We start from the raw sequence: 21,578 nt of genomic DNA, 5'->3' as shown, positions 1-21,578 counted from the left end.
AGATACATAGATACATAGATAGATAGACAGACAGACAGACAGATAGACAGATGGAGAGACGGACAGATGGACAGACAGACAGACAGACAGAGATAGAAGGAGAGATGATAGATAATAGAAAGGTAGGAAGGGATAGATGGATGGATGTTTTGGTGAATGGTTGGATAATAGAAAGGCAGGAAAAGATAGATGGATGGATGGATGGATGGATGGATAGATAGATAGATAGATAGATAGATAGATAGATAGATAGATAGATAGATGGATGGATACAAGGATAGATGGATAGAAGGATAGATGGATAGATAATAGGAAGGATAGATGGATAGATACATGGATAATAGAAAGGCAGAAAGAGATAGATAATAGATAGGAAGGGAGGAAGGATAGATAGATAATAGATAGAAGGTGAGATAGGAATGAAAGAAGGAAGGAGAGATAGTTAATAGAGGGATAGATAATAGGAAGGCAGGAAGAAAGAAAGAAAGGATGGGTAGATAATATATAGATAGAAGATGGGATAAATAATAAATAGATAATAGAAAGGCAGGAAAGAAGAGATAGATAACACAAAGGACAGAGAGATACATAGAAGGATAGATGGATGGGTGGATAGATAATAGGAAGGCAGGAAGGAAGAGATAGATAACACAAAGGACAGAGAGATACATAGAAGGATAGATGGATGGGTGGATAGATAATAGGAAGGCAGGAAGGAAGAGATAGATAACACAAAGGACAGATAGATACATAGATAGAAGGATAGATAATAGGTAGGTGAATAGATAGGCAGACAAATAGAAAGACAAAGTGAGTGAGTAGATGAATAAGAGAGTGAGTGATCAAGCTTACATTAAGCACTTCTGTGCAAGGCACCCTGGTAAGTACTAGAGACACAAACACAGATAAGCAGCCAGTCTCTACTCTGGAGGATGCATTCTTCTTTAAGAAGACAACACATAGAGGGGAGCTTGGAATCAAGCGAGGGGGGAGAGGAAACACCCACTTGGGGAAATATGGCCAGTCAGGAGAAGGAGGAGGAGTTCAGGAAAGCATCCTGGTTTGGTTGAAGCGAAGCATGGTTTGGTCCTTCCTAATATAATGGTCCCAGGGCAGGAGTCCCCAGTCAGGAAAGGAGGGCACCGGGGTGAAGGTTTCTCAGCCCGTCAATACAAGAGGCAAAAAAAAAAGAAATCAGGAGAGAATCCAAGAGTAAATGAAGTGAGGCTCTTTAAAAACACTTCAGTAGCTGATTAGATGTCTGATTGGCCATCCCTAAATAACTCATGGTTTTCCTTTTACCTTTTTTTAAAATCCCAAAATAATTATACCAATGAAGCCGTAGCACTGTTCTTTCATTTTCCTTACAGTAAAACTATGGTTTGCAAGCAGAAGGCCCTAGAATTGTTACCTCAAGTGGAAGAAGTGGTAAACTTAATGAATGAAGATGAGAAGACAGTCGTTCAGCTTCAGGAGAAAAGACAGAAGGAGCTGTGGAATCTCTTGAAGATAGCTTGTGTGAGTGAAGATAATTAGCTAACATGGTACTGGGGAAAGAGCACTGACCCCAGAACCAAATTCTGTTTCTGTCACTTCCTGGCTATGTGACCCTGGGCAAGTCACTCAGCCTCCCTAAGTCTCATTCTCCTCATCTGTAAAATGGGGGTGTTGAATTACAGGGCCTCTGAGGATTCCTCCAGCTCTAAATTTCTAAATTCCACCTCCAAGATTTGTGGTGAGGACCAAATGAGATAATATTTGTAAAGCACTTAGGATAAAACCTGGCACATAGTAGATGTTTAATAAAAGCTTATTCCATCCAGCTATCCTATGATCCTAGACCATCTCCGCACAAAGTGATACTGCTGCTTACTTGTTGCAGACATGGTCAAATCCTTTCCATCTCGAAGCTAGTATTCTCCCTCTGGGGGGGAAGTGATTCCTATCACTCTCATTGGCTTTCATCTCAGTTTTACGACCAGACACCTTCATATGATCCCTAATTGTGATGGCGCTGACGGTAGCAGGAGGAGGTACCGTCTGGACCCACATCAGAAAAATGAAACTGACAAGGAAGTTGCACAGCTGGCCCATTGCTACCAGAAGAAGCACTGATCTCAGCTGAAAAACCCTCATTCAGTCAATCAATTAATAAGTATTTATTAAGCATCTATTATGTGCCAGGCATGTTCTTTCTTTCTCCAGACCTGTTCATTGCTCTTTAATTGCCTACATCTATCAACCTCATCCCAAATAATTTTTTACCATGCCAAAAAAAAAGAAGAAATACAAATCCTAAATAATCCATTCTCATTGTCCTGACTCAGACAATTGCAGAACTACTGATTGCTCTTCAGACTATCAGTTCTGTAATCCTTAATTTTCTTTTTTCTTTCTTTCATTCATTGTTTCTTTCCTACTTTCCTTTTCTTTCCTTTTTTCTTTCTTTCTTCCTTCCTGTTTCCTTTCTTTTATTCCTTCCTTCTTTTCTGTCTTTTCTTCCTTCTTTCCTTAATTGCCTCCCTTCCTCTCTCCCTTCCTTTCCTATTTTCTTCCTTTTCTTTTCTCTTTAAAAGACCAAGTTTTCCTATCTCACCTAGCCTGAAAGTTCAGGGGCTACCCATGGACCCATTCCCATTCTGATCAGCACAGCTTTGCCCCCTTCCATTTTCTGATACAGGCCAGTCAGCACTTCTTTTGGAATTCACCATCTTAGTGCCAAACATAGTGCAGACACTTGATTGACTTAAACTATGACAGCTCAGTCCTCTCTAGCTCAAGAAATCCACTAGCCTCAACTTCCCCAGGAGCAGGGATTGCAAGTACACTCCAGCACACCTGGATTAACTTTGAAGGCAAGATAGGAAGCAAATAAATGTCTTTGGGAGCCCCCTAAAATATAATTGCTTTTGTAGAGGTCTAGTCCAACTGTTATCTCTAAAAACAGGTGTCATCAACCAACCCTGTTGCACCATAGGTCTTTTATAATTTTTTTTTCATTTCTCATAAGTTTTCTGTGAGGAAATCGTTTTTTAAACTTTAATGCACTGTATTCATGACAATGATGTTGATGATGGTAATGCTGAACCTCTTTTCCTGGGGAATTCCAGCCTGGGGCTGGATCACCTTTACCGTATCTCACTTGGCTGGCCTCAGTTTCCTGCTGGCTTACTACTTCCCTCACATGAAGCAGACTTACACAGGATAATTCTCACTTAAATTCTCAAATACAAGATATTTGACACTCTATCCGATGAAAATTGCCATCTAGAATTTACCAACTCAGGCAGGGACAAAGGAAGGAACCATAAGTGCTGGTTTTAGAGTCCGGGAGACCTGAGTTCAAATACTGCCTCAGATACTTCCTCTTTAGGAGGCCCTAAGCAAATCACTTAACCTCTCTTTGCCCTAGTTTCCTCATCCTCAAAATGGAGACAATAATAGTACCTAGTTTACAATGATGTTCTGAGGATTGGATGAGCTAATATATGTAAAGCACTCTGAAAACCTTAAAAAGCTCTACGTATGCGAGTTGTTGGTAGAATATGGCAGCTCCTAAGCCAGAACTTGTGAAATTCCCCTGCCCTGAGCGATCCAATCTCAGAAGGTTTAGCTAACCAGTCAGTCCTGCCATGTGCATGTTGGCACTGCCCTCCCCCCATTGCTGAATTTATGGGAACACACAATCACAAGTTGCACAGGATAAGAGGGCACAGATGGACTGAAATCTTTGTTGTTGGAAGGAATACCCCATATGTGGATGAGATCATAGAACCAGCAAAGCAAAAAGTCCCTGGAGGGACATACAGTCTGATCTGGATAATGTTAAGTGATGAATGGAACACCATTATGCTATAGTGGGAAATCCCTACATCAGCAAAAGATTTGAAGAGTCTCCTTGACTTTGTAGGATTTTACCATTGCTTTATCCACAAGTTTCCTACACTCACAGACCTGACAAAATATCCCAAGACATTCCATGGGACACCAAGGCAAAAAGTGCATTCATCCCCTTCAGACAATGGCTTACCTCAGCTCCTACCTTGATCTATTTGGAAACTCATAAATAATTTCATTGTAGACACCCATTTATCCAGACTTGTATTAAGAACTCTTTTCTCCCATGTGCCCGCCCTGTGTATCCTTATCTCACAAGTCCACCACAGGTCAGAGGAACCCTACCATATGGGAGAAAGAACTTTGTTGTTCAGTTATTTTTTTAGTTGCATCCAACTAAAACCCCTTTTGGCATTTTCTTGGCAAAGATACCGGAAGGGTTTGCCATTTTCTTCTCCAGCTCATTTTATAGAGGAGGAAACTGTGGCAAACAGGGTTAAGAGACTTGCCTACGGTCACCCATCTCGTAAGTGTCTGAGGCTGGATTTGAGCTCAAGAACATGAGTCTTCCTCACTTCAGGCCCAGCACTATATCCACCTCAGATGCCCAAGAAAAGGAACTACTCCCAGTTAAAGCCATATTTGAGGCATGAAATCACCATCTTGAGGAGTGTGGCACATTTTTTGTTGTCCACACCCTGAATCCCTTTCAGATTACCTATTAACTCAGCACGTCATAGGTACTGGACATTATTTTAAATAGATTTAACTTCCTTATCACATTTGTCTTGTACTATCAGATCCAGGAAGCATATGGACAATGGAAAAATCAGCACTTGGGTATATAGTATATTTGGGTGTATATATATATATATGTATATATATATATATAGTCATACCAACAAGCCCTCCTGTAGACCATAACTTTACTACTACTCATCCTTGCCTGGACCTGTTATTATATCTGATACACCAGCATCAGGCACAAGATGCTTTTATCCAGGTTCAGCTGTCTACACTCTTTAATTGGCACAATCCCTTTGCCCACAGGAAAGTCAGTCTCAGACAACCTTTTGTACTTCCCTTCATGCCTGTTCATTCCCTAGCTGCTTCCTGTGAAATTAAATGGTCACATCTTTGCTGCTGCTATGACATCCTGGTGCCAAGCCACATGGGCCTGTTCAAAATCTTGCATATTGTTGGATACGATATGAGATCTGCCAATATGACCAGACCTGCATGGGAGGTGACTAGGCCAAGAACTCTGTGGGGAGGCTAACAGAATTTCTGCAGCCTGTGCTAACAACCTTTTATCCCTCAGGGACAATAACACTAGACTCTATCATAGACCTCTCAGGGTTACATATCCATTCTGGTGAAATGTAGCTCGACTAAGGCAGCACAGTGTCCTCTCTGCTGGAATTTCTACTACTACCAAGTCCATCCACTTGATTCTGAAAAGACATTTTTCATATTCGTGGTCTCTCCTTCCCATAACCTCTGTTGGGAAGTCCTGACTAGCTTTCAGTGCTGGACTACTGTATTAATGGCTCCCCAAGGAAAAGCTCACCTTTCCATGATACGTCACCCCGTGATCAGATGAATAGAGAGATTGTAGGATTGGACCCTTGAACAGTATGTCAGATGATACACGTAGGCTACTCTTGTGGAAAAGTTCAGGCATGATGGCAATCTAATGAGCTGAATTCAGAACTGGTTCAATGACTGGAATCCAAACAGTAGTCATTATGGATTGATGTTAACTTGACAGTTCTCCAGTGGAATGCCCCAGCCATCTGTGCTAGATTTCATGCTTTTTAATGTTACTATCCTTATTATTATTAACTTAGATTAGAGGCACACATAGTATGTTTATCAGATTTGAAGATGACACAACCACTCCTGATTGTGGATGGACAGGAAGTATATGAACCTGAAGGTGACAGGATTAACTCTGATACCCAGTAAACCAGCAGGGTCCTAGGCCCAGGAAGAGCTGGTAGAGGCCTTCCTTCAAGTCATAGTGTTAACTTCCAGAGAAATACTCTAGATGTGGTATCTGAGCCTACATAACACAGACCCAACTGAATGAGGAGGGACATAAAGAGTACAACATTTCTATTAAAAGATGCTATCTCAGCGGGAGACTCAGGTGAGACAAACTGTTATTTGCCAGTGCCTAGTACTGTTCTCTCCATACTTTGTGTGGACTTTCCCCAACATGAACCACCCCACCCCCACCCTCCAATCCCTGGCTTTGGGCTATGTTCTGGGCTTATTTTATGACTCCTGCCTAATGCTATGGATTCATTTACTCTTGAGAGCTCTTAGACTTGACTGCAGCATACCACTGTAGCTACCCTTTGGATCATATGACCTTGCTTCATTCAAATTATCCCTAATCACCAGAATCCTTTTCCTTAAGGGACAGGAACCAACAGACATAAGAATTCCTAATGAGCCTCATAGATATATTTTCTAAGCAAGAAAATGGACTAGAATAGTGGAATAGACTGTAATAGACCTTGAGGCCAGTCCTTTAGTCAGCAAGTATATGACACAATTCTGTGACTAGTGGCATACATCAGTAATTCCTTGATGATGGTAACTCTTAACTAATTAAGAGACTGAATGGGAGAGTGTAATAGAAGAAACACGCTTTGAGAGGAAAAATCTGGGAAGCATGAGTGTCTGATTACCCTCGCACAAGCAGACTTTAGGGTTAGAATTCCAAGATAAACTAATATAGTACTCAGTAATGTCAGCTAAATGGAATATATATGTGGTCCTGTAGGTATTTTTACCATTATTTCCAAAGTGGGCCTGAATATTCAATTCTAATTCAAAGAAATAGCTGGAAGGTGATCGTGTGTGTGTGTGTGTGTGTGTGTGTGTGTGTGTGTGTGTGTGTGTGCATTTTAGATCTGAAGGCAGGAGCTGTTAGTTCAAATCCAAAGGGTGTGAGGTTGTGTGTCCACGGCCCCTTCTCTGGGAATCAATATTTTACTTTTATTCCTTGCTCTACACTCAAGCAAATCACTCCCCTTTGTTCTTCAAAATTCCCCTTTAGCAAATGGGAAAATACCTGCCCTTTCTTACCTTGCATTGATATAATAAGGATTAGGATTGATGAAATAATGCCCAGGAGAAAGGTACAAAAGATCTGATGTCTTTGGAACCCAATCTTTGAAATTTTGTCACATAAACACTATCTGGGCAGAAATCCAAACTGGTGTGGTCAAGAATCAACACGTCTGACATTTTTTCCAAAAGAATAGTGACTTTTTTTTCAGGGGGGGGGAAAGTGTGACTATATTATTTCATTCTGCCCTTTACTCCAAATTTTTCCGTTAAATTTTTTTTTTTTTTGTCTTCAGAGCAAAGTACGAGGTCCGGTGAGTGGGAGTCCAGATAGCATGAATGCCTCTCGTCTTAGTAATTCTTCCCAGTTGTTATCTCAACCTCCCGCAGCTCCCTACAGCCTACCTGAGTCAATCAAGAAAAGGTAAGTTGGCCACCTAGGTCAGCCTTTGTTGGGGACACTCTACAGGGGAATCCTGTTCCAATAGGGGTGGGATCAGATGGCATCTGGGTTTCCTTACAACTCTGTGCTACTAAATGCCCAGGTGGACTTGAGAGTAGTTGAGAGTAGAGAGGGTTTTTTTAATTGATATAATATCAGTTTTGTAGCTCAACTTGAGTATAAGTTACTTGAGGTCCCATCTTTGCTTCTGTCTCTTTCTTCCATAGCATGGACACATGGATGACTTTCAATAAATATGTATTGATTGAGTGATTAATAATCATCTTCCTTCCCACTTCCCCTAAAACTAACTCCCTGTGACTTTTCTCAGTGATACTGATACTCAACTTACTTGGGAATAACACATGGGAGCCTTCTTTGAATGCCCTCTTTCCCTGCATCCTGTTGGTCACCATACTGTCTCTTGCTTTCATGCCTTCTTTTTTTATCCTCACTGTCACCATCTTAGTCAAGATCCTTAACTTCATATCTGGAGTACTGTAACAGCCTCCTACATGGTTCTAGAATCAGCTAGGTGGCATATTGGACAGAGTGCTCAACTTGGAATCAGAAAATCCTGAGTTCAAATCCTGCCTTTAGCTGAGTAACCCTGGGCAAATTACTTAACTTCTCTCAGCCTCAGTTTTCTCATCTGTAAAATGAGGTTAATAATAGTATCTAGTTCCCAGGGTTATTGTGAGGCTCAAATGACATAAAAATGGCCAATTGCTTAGTAAACCTTAAAGAGCCATATAAATGTTAACTGTTGTTCCTGGGGCTGTTGATTCTCTTACCTTCCTCATTGATCCTGCACATCAACAAATGTGGTGCTAACACCCAAACCAGGAGGAGCCAAAACAGAGAAAGAAAATTATAGACCAATTTCCCTAGTGAATATAGATGCAAAAATTTTAAATAAGATTTTCACAAAAAGATCTTTCCACTACATCCTGCTGCTTGTGTGCTTATTTCTTCTACTTCATGCCCCCAAATATGCGGAAGCCAGACCACCTCTGAAGCTTTGTTTATAATATCCTCCCCTCTGGAAGTGCCTACTTTGTTTTCTCTGAATGCTATGCAGCCTTCCAAAATTAGGCTACCAAGTCCCTCTTCCTCCATGACACCTTTCCAGACATCATCCCAACCCAGAATGGTCCCAGTCTCCCCCCCCATCTCTTTCTGTCTCTATCTGTCTGTCTGTTTCATAATCTCCATTTTATAGATGAAGAAGTTAAGGCTCATGTTTGGGTGACATGCCCTAAATTACACAACTAATAAGTAATGACCCCAAGGCAAAGGCTCTTTTGTGACTGCTACAGGATCCAGGTCAATTCAGATTAAAAACTAATGATATTTTAGGGACAGCAAAAAAGGTGTGTGTGTGTTGGCGGGGGGTGTGGGTGGTATTTGTACTGGTAATAAAATAAATTTTTTAAAAAATCTAACTGAATAGTGTGCAAGATGTTACACATTACCTCTTTCTATCCCCTGTAGTATCCACCACAGAACATACGTATGTTAGGGACTTAAAAGTTTACTCACAAATGAATACATAAGAAAGTCATGTAAAACTTTGGTTATGTTGGGAAAAGTCTCTTTGACTATTATACATTTGCTTATCTGTTCCACCAGACTGTATGAATTTTTCAACAGGTGATCATTTTAAATTAATGTCATTTATTTCACCAGGTCTCCCTCCCTGGTGTGTGACTTATTGCCTGTATGACCTTAGGCAAGTCACTTAACATCTAATCTATAAAGTAAGGAAGTAGGAGTACTTGTACCTGGCATATAATAATAAATAATAAATGCTTCACAGTTGGTTGATCAAAGGTCCCCCAAGGCTTTAAATCTGTTATCCTATGACCATCTTTCAAAATCCCAGAAAAGTGACTCCAGATAACAATGTGGAACTGGGGCCAGTTGGGAGAATATTTGACTTTATTTTGTTTTTTCCTTTCTCATTGTGGCCTTTCTCTGATAGAGAATGTGCCTTTTGTCCCTTTATAACAGAAAGACTAAGTTCAAGGAAACAGTATAGTATACTGTCCTGGAAGTCAAAAGACCTGGATTCAAGTTCATCTACTAACCAGCCCCAAGCGTTGAGTAATTCACATAATTTCATGGGATGTTAGTTTCCCCATCTGAAAATGGGATAGGGCCATACGAACACCTAAACATCTCTACCATCGCTAACATTCTGAGAGTCCAGGTGACTAGAATCTAATAGAAATCATTTTCTAAAAATGTGTTTTCCACTAAATCACAAACACCTATCAAAACCTGGTATAACTGACTGATGTCCTCTTTTGAAGCATATAGATTAGACAGAAAGTTATTTTTTTTTTATAATTATCCTTAAATTTTGGCAAGTATGAGGCTAAATTTTATTGACTAATGTAACACTTCAAAGATCTTTGATTTAACCAGTGTGGGTTCTCCCATAAACTATACAACTTGTCCACACCTGGATAAATAACTCCAAGAATTGGTTTGACCATCTTAATTCAATAGGCATGTATTAGATGCATGCTTGCACAACATACAGCCTTCAGGCCACTTAAGGTATGTCAAAGGATTTCAGGTGTCTTTGAAAAATGTAGAGGAAAGCATCCTTTGTATGTAGAGGAAATCCTTGGGCCTACAGACAAGGAATTTGGTTTCCTGCTGGGGACACACAAAAAAAGGTTGGAAAAGATTCTTGGCTTTCCATTTTTTGCTATGAAAAAATGGTGCAGCTAAAAATATTTTTGTGTATTTAGTACCTTCCTGTCTGTCTGTGGTCTTCTTTGGGTATACACTGGTAATAGTATCACTGAGTCAAAAGGTATAAACAGTTTAGTCAATTTGCTAGCACAATTCCAAATTGTTTTCCATAACTCACAGGTCTACCAACAATGTATTAATGTGCTTGTAGTCATAAAAATTGCAACCAACGTTGTCTATTTTTGTCTTTTGTCATATTTGCCAATTTGATGAGTATCAAGTGAAATCTCATTTGTTTTCATTTGCATTTTCTCTTATTATTAGTGATTTTGCCACATTTTTTTTCATATTATTATTGGTCATTTACATTTCTTCTTCTGAAAACTGTTTATTCATACTCTTCAACCACCTATCAGGCCTGCGTGGGCTTTTTATACCTTCCCCTACCCCTAGCATATCCCTAAATAGAGATTTAAAGTTTCACTTGATAGCCCCTCACTGGTATGCAAAAATTTTGCTAGTTAAATGTCAGCTAGATTCATTTAACTTTTAAACTAGCTAGGAATCTATCTCCCTATGTTTTAAAACATTTGACATGTCTGAATTTTTACTTTCTGGATATTTAACAAGAAGAATAAAGGTACCTGTCACCTGTGTCCTAGCAATGCATTTTAGGTTCACGTTAAACGCTCTCATTTAATATCTCTGGTCAAAGACTCTTCTAGCACATTTTTAGACAGGCCGAACATTTCAGCACATTATGAACACTGAATTCTGTTATCAGTGTTTTAATTCCGCCAGTTTTCTAATAACCTCTTTATTCCCTTTAGTGAAGAATTGGTAATGGAAACACAGACCCTCTGCACCCAGTTACAAAGTGTAATGGAGGACACCATGAAAAAGCAGGATCAGAGTTTTATGGTAACAATTTATTTGCATTTTATTTCTTCTCTTTTCTTCTTTTCCCCTCAAAAATAAAAACAGAGGAAAAAAAAATCTTGGCAGTATTCAGACACTTAATAGTCATATGACCCTAGGCAAATTACTTAATAACCTCTTTCACCCTCAGTTCCTTTACCTGTAAAACCAAGATAAAAGCATTTACCTTCCAGGGTCCTTATGAGAAATAAGTGAGATGATGTACACATGGTACTTTTCAAACATTAAAATGCTGTGTATTGTTATACAATTACAACTCTTCATGATCCCACCTGCGGTTTTCTTGGCAAAGACACTGGAATAGCTTTCCTTTTCCTTCTCCAGCTCACGGTACATATGAGGAAACTGATAACATTAAGTGACTTGCCATGGGTAACACAACTAGGAAGTATCTGAGGTTGGATTTGAGCTTAGGTCTTCCTGACTCCAGGTCTCCTGTCCTGTTGGGTTCTTATTACTGTTTTTTGCTTTTGGGGCAGACCTGTGATAAAATAATAATAACAACAATAATAATAAACATTTATATAGCACTTTTGGTTTGGGGAACTCCCAGTGAGGGAAATCCTTTTACCAATGCAGGTCAACACCTGCCCTGTAGCTTAGACAGCTGCCTCAGGCCCTAAACATCTAAATGACTTGCCTAGGGTTACACAGCTAGTAAGTAGCTCAGTATAATGGGCCCTCTGTGTTAGAGACAGGTCTTGAACCCAGACTTCTTTGCTGCAAGGTCAGATCTTGATCCACTATACTACAATGATCAACAAGTCAGCCTGCCAGAGGCACAGGTAGAAAGAAGGAAGTGTGGTTTTTCTATCCTGACAGTAAAATCCAATTTGGGGAATCTGAGGGAAAAAATTGCTTTTTGGGCAGGTTTGATAAAACTGTGCCTACCTAACCACAAGCAAGACATTGGAATGTAAGCAGTGTTGGTAAGGGCAGTCCTATGGGATAGATCATAGGAAACTGGTTACAAAATGTGACCCAAAGACCTGGGAGTCACCCAGCCCATGCCGCTAGTTTCCCTGTATGCCCCCAATCCAAAGTTGGAAGCCAAGAGGGTGCTTCAGAAGAACTGGTGGAATGGGCAGTCTTTGTTGGAGTCCACATCCACAGGTAGGAGTTTCTGTTGTCCCTGCAAAAATGTCTCTAAAGGTGGAGGATCTGTGAACCACCATTTTCATTGGTGGGTTTAAACTTGGAAAATTGTCCTTGGAAGTGTAAAAGGATTCATGCTACATTGCTCATGCCCCAAATATTAATAGTAACAATACTGAAGATGATGATGGTGGTGGTGGTGATGATGATGATGATGGTGATGGTGGTGGTGGTGGTGGTGGTGGTGGTGGTGGTGGTGGTGGTGGTGGTGGTGATGATGATGATGATGATGATGGTGATGGTGGTGGTAGTGGTAATGATGGTGGTGGTGGTGGTGGTAGTGATGATGGTGATGGTGGTGGTGGCGATGGACATTTACACAGTGCTGCAAAGTTTGTAGAACTCTTTGTACATATTACCTCACTTGACCCTTACAACAATTCTATATGGGAGGTATTACAGGTATGATTACCATCCCCATTTTACAGGTAAGGGAACTGAGTTTCAGAGTGTCTTGCTCTTGACACAACTAGTTAAGTATGGCAGAAGCAAGATTAAAAGCCAGATGTCGCTGACTCCAACTCATCTTTTCCAAGTCTGAGCACTGGGCCTGGAGTCATGAAGACCTAGTTCAAATCCAGTCTCAGACACTTCCTAACTGTGTGACTTTGGACAAGTCATTATCTTGTCTCTGCCTTAGTAATGAGGATAATAATAGCACCTACTTGGCAGGATTGTTGTGAGGATTTTGAACCCAGGACTTTCCTATATCTAGGTTTAACCCTCTTTCCCAACACCACAAATAACATATTGTTTAGTGTTCTATTTTTATATTTGACTGAATAGGATCTTGATAGGGTTTGGAGTCAGAATCACTGGGTTTGAATTGTGACTCCCCTATTTCTTAGTTGTACAATCTTGAGTAAATTACATTACCTGGGCTAGATAGTCACCAGCACCTATAGGTGATAATAATGTCTGTAAAGCATTTTCTTCTTAAGGTTATTCTGAGAATCAAGCAAGATAACAGCTATAAAACACTTTGCAATCCTTGAAATGCTCTGTAAATATCAGTTATTAATATCATTGAGGCAGTTTGCTGAAGTAGCTAGATAGCTGACCTCAGAGCTGACCACAGACAGACCACTGGGAGGACGATCATGTTGCAGAGAGAAGGTCCTAACTTGAGTTGGTTGAGTTTCCTTATCCAGGAAGGATAAGTTTCCTTGTCCTCAGTCCAGTCTCAATTTCTGTCCCTCTCCAATTCCAGTCCCTTTCAGCTCTCAATTCTATAATATTTTCTCATTATTTTGAAAGGAAATTATTAAATGCCCAAGAAAGATGGTAATAGAACACATGTTCATCATGTAAAAGCAATGAGGAAATATTTTTGTCCTTCTTTCTTTTTTTCTTTCTTTATTTGCTTCTTTCTTTCTTTCTTTTCCTGAAAGCAGATGAAACATTTGTTTCTGCTGGTGCAAGAACCTAGTGTCTATAATTAGGTTTGTTGAGCTGGGCAGATTTCAGTTTTGTGGGAGTTTTTTAAACATTCTGAAAAAAAATAATGAATGCTACTAGACCACAAAAATAGACAAAACATTAAAAAGCCCACGTGTAATTATGAACAATATTTTGAGCAAGGAAGATCCTTTTTTTGCCCCTAGACAATCTTGCACTTCAGAGCAAAGAAGTGCCCTTGGGGAGACCTGGAGAGATTTCTAATATCTGTATTTATATTTTAAAAGGCCACATAGCAGAGAGAGAAGTCAAACAGTGTCTTGGAAAGGCAAGGCAGCTGCCATAAGCTAAGAGGATTGCTTAGGAATTGATGTTAGGATTGGGACTGCTAAAAGAAGAACATAGGAAATAGTTAGAGGATCACATAGTCAAGAGTTGCCCCTGCATTGTATTTAAAACTTTTCTACATTGAAGTGTCTAACTGCCTGGTTGGGGGCCTTTTCCAAATACAGTACAGAGATTCTGACCATGCTAAATGCTTACCAAAAGACTTACTTCTGGAAGGGAAAGCAATGTGTATTTAGTGTGTATTCATACCTATTCATACCTATATTCATTCAGTTCATTCATTCATTCAAACCAATGTTTCCAAAGTACAAGGAAGTCACACTTATGAGAAGGTCCATCTTAATACTGAGCAGTGCCCTGTTGATCGTGGAGAACAATATTCCAAATGCCCATGTCTACAGAACCTTATTCTCAAATTCCTACCAAGTGCTAGACTAGCCAGTACCATTGGGCTTATCAACATTATCACATCTCATAGGTACACATCTTATCAGCATGCAAGTGACCAGTCAATGGGCAACAACAGGATAAAGTGTTGTGGCCTATTTTCAAAAAAAGAAAGGGCAATTAGCCAAGGAATTGATGGTACATGACTTTTTCTTTTTTCTTTTTTTTTTTTTTTTTTTTTGAGGCTAAGTCTACCCGTTTTGCCTAGGCTAGAAGTATAATGACCAGTCCTGATAGGCATGAAAGCTGTAACCTTACTCTGTTTTTCTGAGTGGATCTGGTTTGCCCCTCCTTAGGCAGCTTGGTGGTCCTTCAATCTCAGGGGCTTACCATATTGGTGCTAGACTGTATGTGGACACCTGATTAGTTTTAACCCTACTGGAGTTCAGAACTCCCAAGTGCAAGTGATCCACTAACCTTGTCTTACTCAGCAGAGGTGACAATAGCAATGTACCTCCACACCCAGGAAATGCATTCCTTTAAAAATAATCATTACCATCATCATCGTCATCATCATCATCATCATACAAAGTAGCTTTGGAGAGAATTATTGCCTTAATAGACATGGTGTAAGCACCTTTTTTTTTCTTTGCAGCCTCTATCTGGGCACTGGGTTTTTTCCACAATTCCATAAGTATCCCAGTATCTTAGAGAACTCAAAGCCATCCCCCCACCTTTTTTCTTCTTTTAAAATAAATATTTTAACTTCAAAAACCTAACACTGAACATCAGTACAACCACCTAAAGTTGCTTAGGAATTATTTGTATTTAAATTAATTTTAGTATACAAAATAAAACAATTTTTCAGTTATTCCCTCTACGCCCTTATCCAAATTGAAGCCCCTTTTATAATGGAGGATACTTCCCTGAGGCAGAGAGCATATTGTAGAAGCAAGAGCTTTCTCCGCTCTGTTTTCCAATTCCATATATCAATCAATCATTAAACATTTACTAAGAACCTACTAAGTGCCAGGCACAGTGATAAGCACTGGGGATACAGAAAGAGGCAAAGGACAATCCCTGCTCTTGAGGAACTTACAATTTAATAGATCCTAACCATTACCTCTGTCACTTAACATGTAACATGTGGATTTTAACAAGTCATTTGATCTCTCTTGGCCTCAGTTTCCTCACCTATAAAATGGTGGCATTGTTCTAGGCAGCTCAGAGATCCCTCTAAGCTCTAAAGCCATGATCCTTGTGGTTCTTTCCTTGTTTCTTCAGGTTTCATCAAGCATCTTTCTTCTTTCCATGATAAGCACTGATTGTTTAGTCTTAGAGCAGCAGACCATCCCAGCTGTCTCCCTCTTTATTTTTATTTTTTGATTATGAAGACTTTATTGAAGAATATAGGGAAAAGTTAGTAGTCCCTAAATATTTGAGCCCTTGATAATGTAAAAAAATGTCTATCAAATAATGACACTTTAGGGAAAAGTAAAAGAAAAGACAACCACAATTGTAAGTAGCCTCAGCTGCCCCACATGGCTCCCCTGGCCCCTGACATAATCTGAATTTTCAGGATGCTGTGGTTGGTACTGAATGTTTCCTTCATACAGATCATTATTTTTTGCTAAAACTGTGGAATCCATCCTTTTAGGGTAAGGCATTATCACTAAGTAGGGATTCTAGACCAAGCAATATATGTAAGGAAGATTTGGCTTGAGCTGAGTTTGGTTGAGATTACCCATCAGGGTTTCTCCATTCTGCTGTCTACCTTTTTAGCTTAAACATACAAGTCATACAAGATCAGCTAGCTTTCTGTTCCTCATTCCTGTGGCTACAAAGTATTTGCCTAGACATGCATGACTACCTAGGTTTGAAGGACTCACTTGCTTTTCCAAAGATAGTGCATGAAGATTTAGCCCATTCTAAATGCAGTGTTTCCATGTTTGGATTAACTTCTGACCTTTAAAAAATTTTTCATAAGACGTCATATACACTAATTTTTCAGAGACTCATTGGAGTTTAAGGGAAGGAAATCTTTGCACTTTTTTGCCATCACTTCCAAAAAGTCTTATCACCCTGCTCGCCTAATCCTCACCCCTATGAGTCTTCCCTTGTAACAAAGATAATATAATTAAGCAAAACTGATATAGTGACCAACTAAGCTTGACAGCGAATGAAATATTTGGAATGCCTTTTTACAAGCTTTGGGGACTTTCTTTTTCTTTTCATTCAAGAATTATTTCAGCATCTAGAAAATCTTCTTAAAGAATTTTGGACAGAGCAGCATATACCCACACACCCCACCACCATCACCATTACAATGTTGTTGTTTTTTTAATGTGTATTCATACCTTTTGTTTTAATATCATCCTAAATATCCCTCTGCATCTTTCCTCTCCCCCCTCCCACAGAACCATCCCATATAAGAGTTTTTTTTGAAAGAAAAGAGAAAGAAGGGGGAAAATCAACAAAATGATCCAATACATAAAAAAAAAAAATCTGACAACTTATATGGGTTTCCACACCCATACATTTCCCTCCTCTTTTCCACTTCTACAAAGGAATTGGAACAGGTATGCTCATACCTTTTCTTTAGGCCCCACCTTATTCTTTGTAATTTTTCCTTTTTTTTTTTTGTAAATTTTTTATTCATTTTAAATATAAATACAAAACAAGAAAAGAAAAAAAAACATTTCCATGTATGTAACAGAACAGAGGAGAGGATTCAATATAAAACAATAAATTTCGATTTTGAGGAAACCTATATAATGAATACTGCACTGTTGTTTGTAATTCATTTCTGATGATTTTGTGATGGTTGATCTTTCTATCTACACTGCTGCCCTTGTATACACTGCTGCCCTTGTATACACTGCTGCCCTTGTATACGCTGCTGCCCTTGTATACACTGCTGATCCTGTATACACTGCTGCCCTTGTATACACTGCTGTCCTTGTATACACTGCTGATCCTGTATACACTGCTGCCCTTGTATACACTGCTGCCCTTGTATACACTGCTGCCCCTGTATACACTGCTGCCCCTGTATACACTGCTGCCCTTGTATACACTGCTGCCCTTGTATACACTGCTGCCCTTGTATACACTGCTGTCCTTGTATACACTGCTGATCCTGTATACACTGCTGCCCTTGTATACACTGCTGCCCTTGTATACGCTGCTGCCCTTGTATACGCTGCTGCCCTTGTATACGCTGCTGTCCTTGTATACGCTGCTGATCCTGTATACACTGCTGCCCTTGTATACACTGCTGTCCTTGTATACACTGCTGATCCTGTATACACTGCTGCCCTTGTATACACTGCTGCCCTTGTATACACTGCTGCCCCTGTATACACTGCTGCCCTTGTATACACTGCTGCCCTTGTATACACTGCTGCCCTTGTATACACTGCTGTACTTGTATACACTGCTGTACTTGTATACATTGTTTCCTTGGCTCCGCTTACTTACTTTGTAAGTCTTTTCAGAGTTCTCTGTAACAATAACAGTTATAGCAAATATTCATATCATGTTCACTATGTGCCAGGTGCTTTACAATTACTGTTTCATTCAGTCTTCACAAATCTCTGGGAAGTAGGTGCTATGTTATCCACATTTTACAAATAAGAAACCTAAGGCAAATAGAGGTTAAGTGACTTGCCCAGCGTCATACAGCTACTAAGTTTCTAGGACTGCATTTGAACTCAGGTCTTCATGACTCCAAGCCAGGTACTCTATCCACTACACTACCACTTGCCTAGCTCTCTATAATTGTATTCCTACTACTGTCATTATTATTAGCATTAATAATAATATGTTGGAGAATATTGTTCTCAAACAAGGAATGGATTGACTAATGGGTGCTCTGAGGTACCACTCCAGTGATTTCTGAGCCTTCTGAAGACACATTTTCCAGAGTTTGGCAGCTATGGGGTACACATTGTACTCAACTCTAGAATGAACCCATTTGTCACTAAAACATCGACATGCCATGTCCCCTGCACATGGGAAAAGTAGAAACAAAGGACACCATAAAACTTAGAGCCTTGTCACCATCATGATAAATAACAAGTGTAAATTTAAATTAGGAGGCACATGTGCAGGACACATGGGGTCATAGGATTGTAGATGCAGAGCTAGAAGGGAGCATCTCATCCAGCCCTCATTTTACAGTTAAGAAAACTGAAGCCCAGAGAAGTAGGTGATTTTATGGTGGAGACAGGCCTGGGACCCAGGTCATCTGACTCCAGAACTGTCACTCAAATATTTTTGTCAGGTCGCCTGCATTTTTGGGCTTCCCTTAGGCTTCATACAGCTCCAAAGACACCCTAAATAGCACTTTCTTTTCTCCACTAAGTATAGATAAGTGCTCTGTACTAAAAACAATAACACTAAAATTGGCCCTCCAGCTTTCATCATAATCAAATCTTAAGATTACTGACGACTTCTTACCTAATACAGGCGCAGCTAGATGCACAGTGCATAGAGCAACAGAGTCCAGAAGACCTGAGTTCAAATCCACCCTCAGACATTCACTAGTTGTGTACTGACCTTGTACAAGTCATTTGACCCTATTTGCCTCAATTTCCTCATCTGTAAAATGAACTGGAGAAGGAAATCACTCCAATATCTTTGCCAAGACAACTCCAAATAGGGTCACAGTCAGTAACAACCACAATGAATGAATAACTTAGCTAATTCAAAATGAAGAACTTAGGTAAGGTTTTTAATTTGGAGACATAGCATCCAAATCATACCTTGTGATAACCAGAATATAATAATGTGACTTACTTTTACTGCTGAAATTGAACTATTTTCTTGCTAGAGAAAAATGAGGTCTGCCAGTGGTTGCTGTCTTTGTAACATGTCTGTGTTGTCTTCCAGACCCTGGACTGGACCTGGTTACAGTCTGAGGATGGAGAACAGACCAGCGTGGAGCAGACACAGATCTGAACGTCTAGGGCTGCTTGGATGGACCTAGCTGAGTGATGCTGCTGAGGGGATGCATCTCTCCAGGGCTTTTCTGACCCCTGGTGTAACGATTTCCTGAGCCAAGAGTGTTTTCTGGACAGGGAATTCACTTGCCCCATAGGTGTGAGTCTCAGTGATTAGGGCCCACACTTTGGACCTGGGCAGGAGAGTTTAAAGACTCTCATGAAGGAGGCCATACCAAGCAAAAGTTCCCTGATGCCAGGCCATGACTTTTCCATTATGTAGAGCCACAATGGATCCTGTCTGTGCCCTGGGAAAGTGCTCCCAAGGATGGGTGCCTCCACCGTGGAATAGACTAGACTGTCTTCTGGGTTAGCACAGCCCACTGGGTTATCCTACGCAAGTGTTAATCATTTCTTGATGTCTTGGAGATCACCTGTCCCAGCTCTTCCTGTTCCACACAACGTCCAGGGATATGTTGGAGTCGGCTCTAACTGGCTTGTGAGAGATTGTTAAATTTTCAGCGTGCGCATTTATGCCTAGAAATTGGCATTTGTTCCAATCAAGATTTGATTACTGTTTTGTTGATCGCCTAAATTTAAGAAAGTGTTAATAATGTCAATTAAAAGTGTGTCTCCTCCTCTCCACACCCCACTCCCAGCCCTGTTGTTAAACATTTACCAGCACACCCCTGGTCTGAGTCCCTTTCCACATACTCTTCTCCAGTCTAAAAGCTAAGTGCTTGGTCTGGAGTCACACAGATATTTGTACTTTTGAACACAAGCATCTTCATTTCCTCGTTCTCTCCCTTTGAGTTACTGGTTTTAACTTCTGTCTGATCTACTACTTTGCCCATCCTTTGCAAAACCCTAGGGCCTAAGCATACCAAAGTGATGCTCTTATGATCATCTCTTCAGCTTAGCCTTGGTTTACTATAGTTGGAAACCCAGAAGTCGCCACTGTTGGAAATTCTTTTGCCTGGGGGCCAGTGCTGTGAAACTGAAAGACGGACATGTAGAACTAGGGTGGGAAAATCAGGACTTTCACAAAATCACTGAATTTAGAGGACTTATGCACTCCATTCAGTGTTAGAAAAACAACAGAGCTAAGCAACCTCATTGACAGGAATAATTCAAATGGAAACCTACCAGTTAGTGGGATGGGATGAACTCTCCATTCCCCAACCCCTCATGCCCTCCAAAAAGGGCACACTTTGCCCAAGGTGCAAAAATTATTAGCTATAGTTCTGGAAAAAAGCAAAAGTTGCATATGGCTTATTAGGTTGCTGGTCATTGCTTCCTACACCATTCACCTTTGTTCACTCAATGTGTTTGTAAATGTGGCTGTCTGCCTTCGTATCTTCCACGTAATCTGAAAATGTGATTAAATTGATTGATTTTTTTTTTAAGTTCTGTATTTTGCTTGTCACTTAAGTGAATACTTGAAGTTTTTTACAGTTATTATAAAGTTAAGATCTCTAAACTTAGCAAGGCTCCATATGTAAGGTAATATAAAATTTAATTGAATCCCACATCCTTTATCAGGCCTAGGAGCATGGCTTATTCCTCAACCCTTCTTGTCTTTTCTGTAATGATGGGAAATTAATTATATTGGCTTCAAGACCAAATTCATATAATATTCCTTATGCTCCTCATCATCATCACCATTAATAAGATTTTACTGTTGGTGCTACTGTGTGCCAGGCACCAAGCTAAAAACATGGTATGATGGAGGAAGCAAAAAGGTACAAGGCCCAATCTCTGACTGGCAGGAATTTAGCATCTAGCTGGGAGAATTACACGTATGCACAATAAAAAAAAAAACAACCAGTGATCTAAATCTCAAGTCAGTGGTAGGCACTATAAGAGTCCCTGATAGCTGTGGATATCAGCAAAGGTACCATGAGGGAGATGGTACTGGAGCTGGCTCTGTAGAGTCGAACAGTCCATGTGTAAACATAGAGCAAGAACCTAAAGTTAAGAAAACCTGAGCTCAGATCTAGCCTCGGATACTTACCAGCTGTGTGATGCTAGGCAAGTCACTTAACCCTGTTTGCCTCAGTTTTCTCATCTGCAAAATGAGGTGGAGAAGGAAATGGCAAAGCATTCCAGTATTTTTGCTAGGAAAACCCCAAACGGAGTCATGAAGAATCAGACCCAACTGAAAATGACTGAACAACAACTGAAGAGCTACTGGACCAGTTTTACTAGAGCTGGAAAGATAAATTGGAGTCATATTATGCATAGCCTTGAATGCCAGAAGGAGTCTGGATTTGATGCTATAAGCAATGTCAGGGAGTTAAATATTTTTCGAGAAGGGGATAAAAGTTTCTGTTTCAGGAAGA

At 40.1% G+C, this 21,578-nt stretch overlaps 1 protein-coding gene across 3 annotated transcripts in view; it reads left to right on the top strand.

Moving 5' to 3' along the window:
- The window catches only part of IKBKB (inhibitor of nuclear factor kappa B kinase subunit beta), an 80,850-nt gene extending 60,208 nt beyond the window's left edge, over window positions 1–20,642 (top strand). For all 3 annotated transcript variants that reach the window (XM_072635060.1, XM_072635058.1, XM_072635059.1), the window contains exons 19-22: window positions 1,371–1,518; window positions 7,215–7,342; window positions 10,897–10,987; window positions 19,187–20,642. In XM_072635060.1, the coding sequence (XP_072491161.1) occupies window positions 1,371–1,518; window positions 7,215–7,342; window positions 10,897–10,987; window positions 19,187–19,255 (436 nt within the window). In that variant the 3' untranslated portion in view covers window positions 19,256–20,642. The remainder of the gene's footprint in view (window positions 1–1,370; window positions 1,519–7,214; window positions 7,343–10,896; window positions 10,988–19,186) is intronic.
- Window positions 20,643–21,578: the final 936 nt, after the last annotated feature.

The sequence above is a fragment of the Notamacropus eugenii genome, chromosome 1 (assembly GCF_028372415.1).
Source record: "Notamacropus eugenii isolate mMacEug1 chromosome 1, mMacEug1.pri_v2, whole genome shotgun sequence".
NCBI classification, from domain to species: Eukaryota; Metazoa; Chordata; class Mammalia; order Diprotodontia; family Macropodidae; genus Notamacropus; species Notamacropus eugenii.
This window is presented reverse-complemented; position numbering and strand designations above follow the sequence as displayed.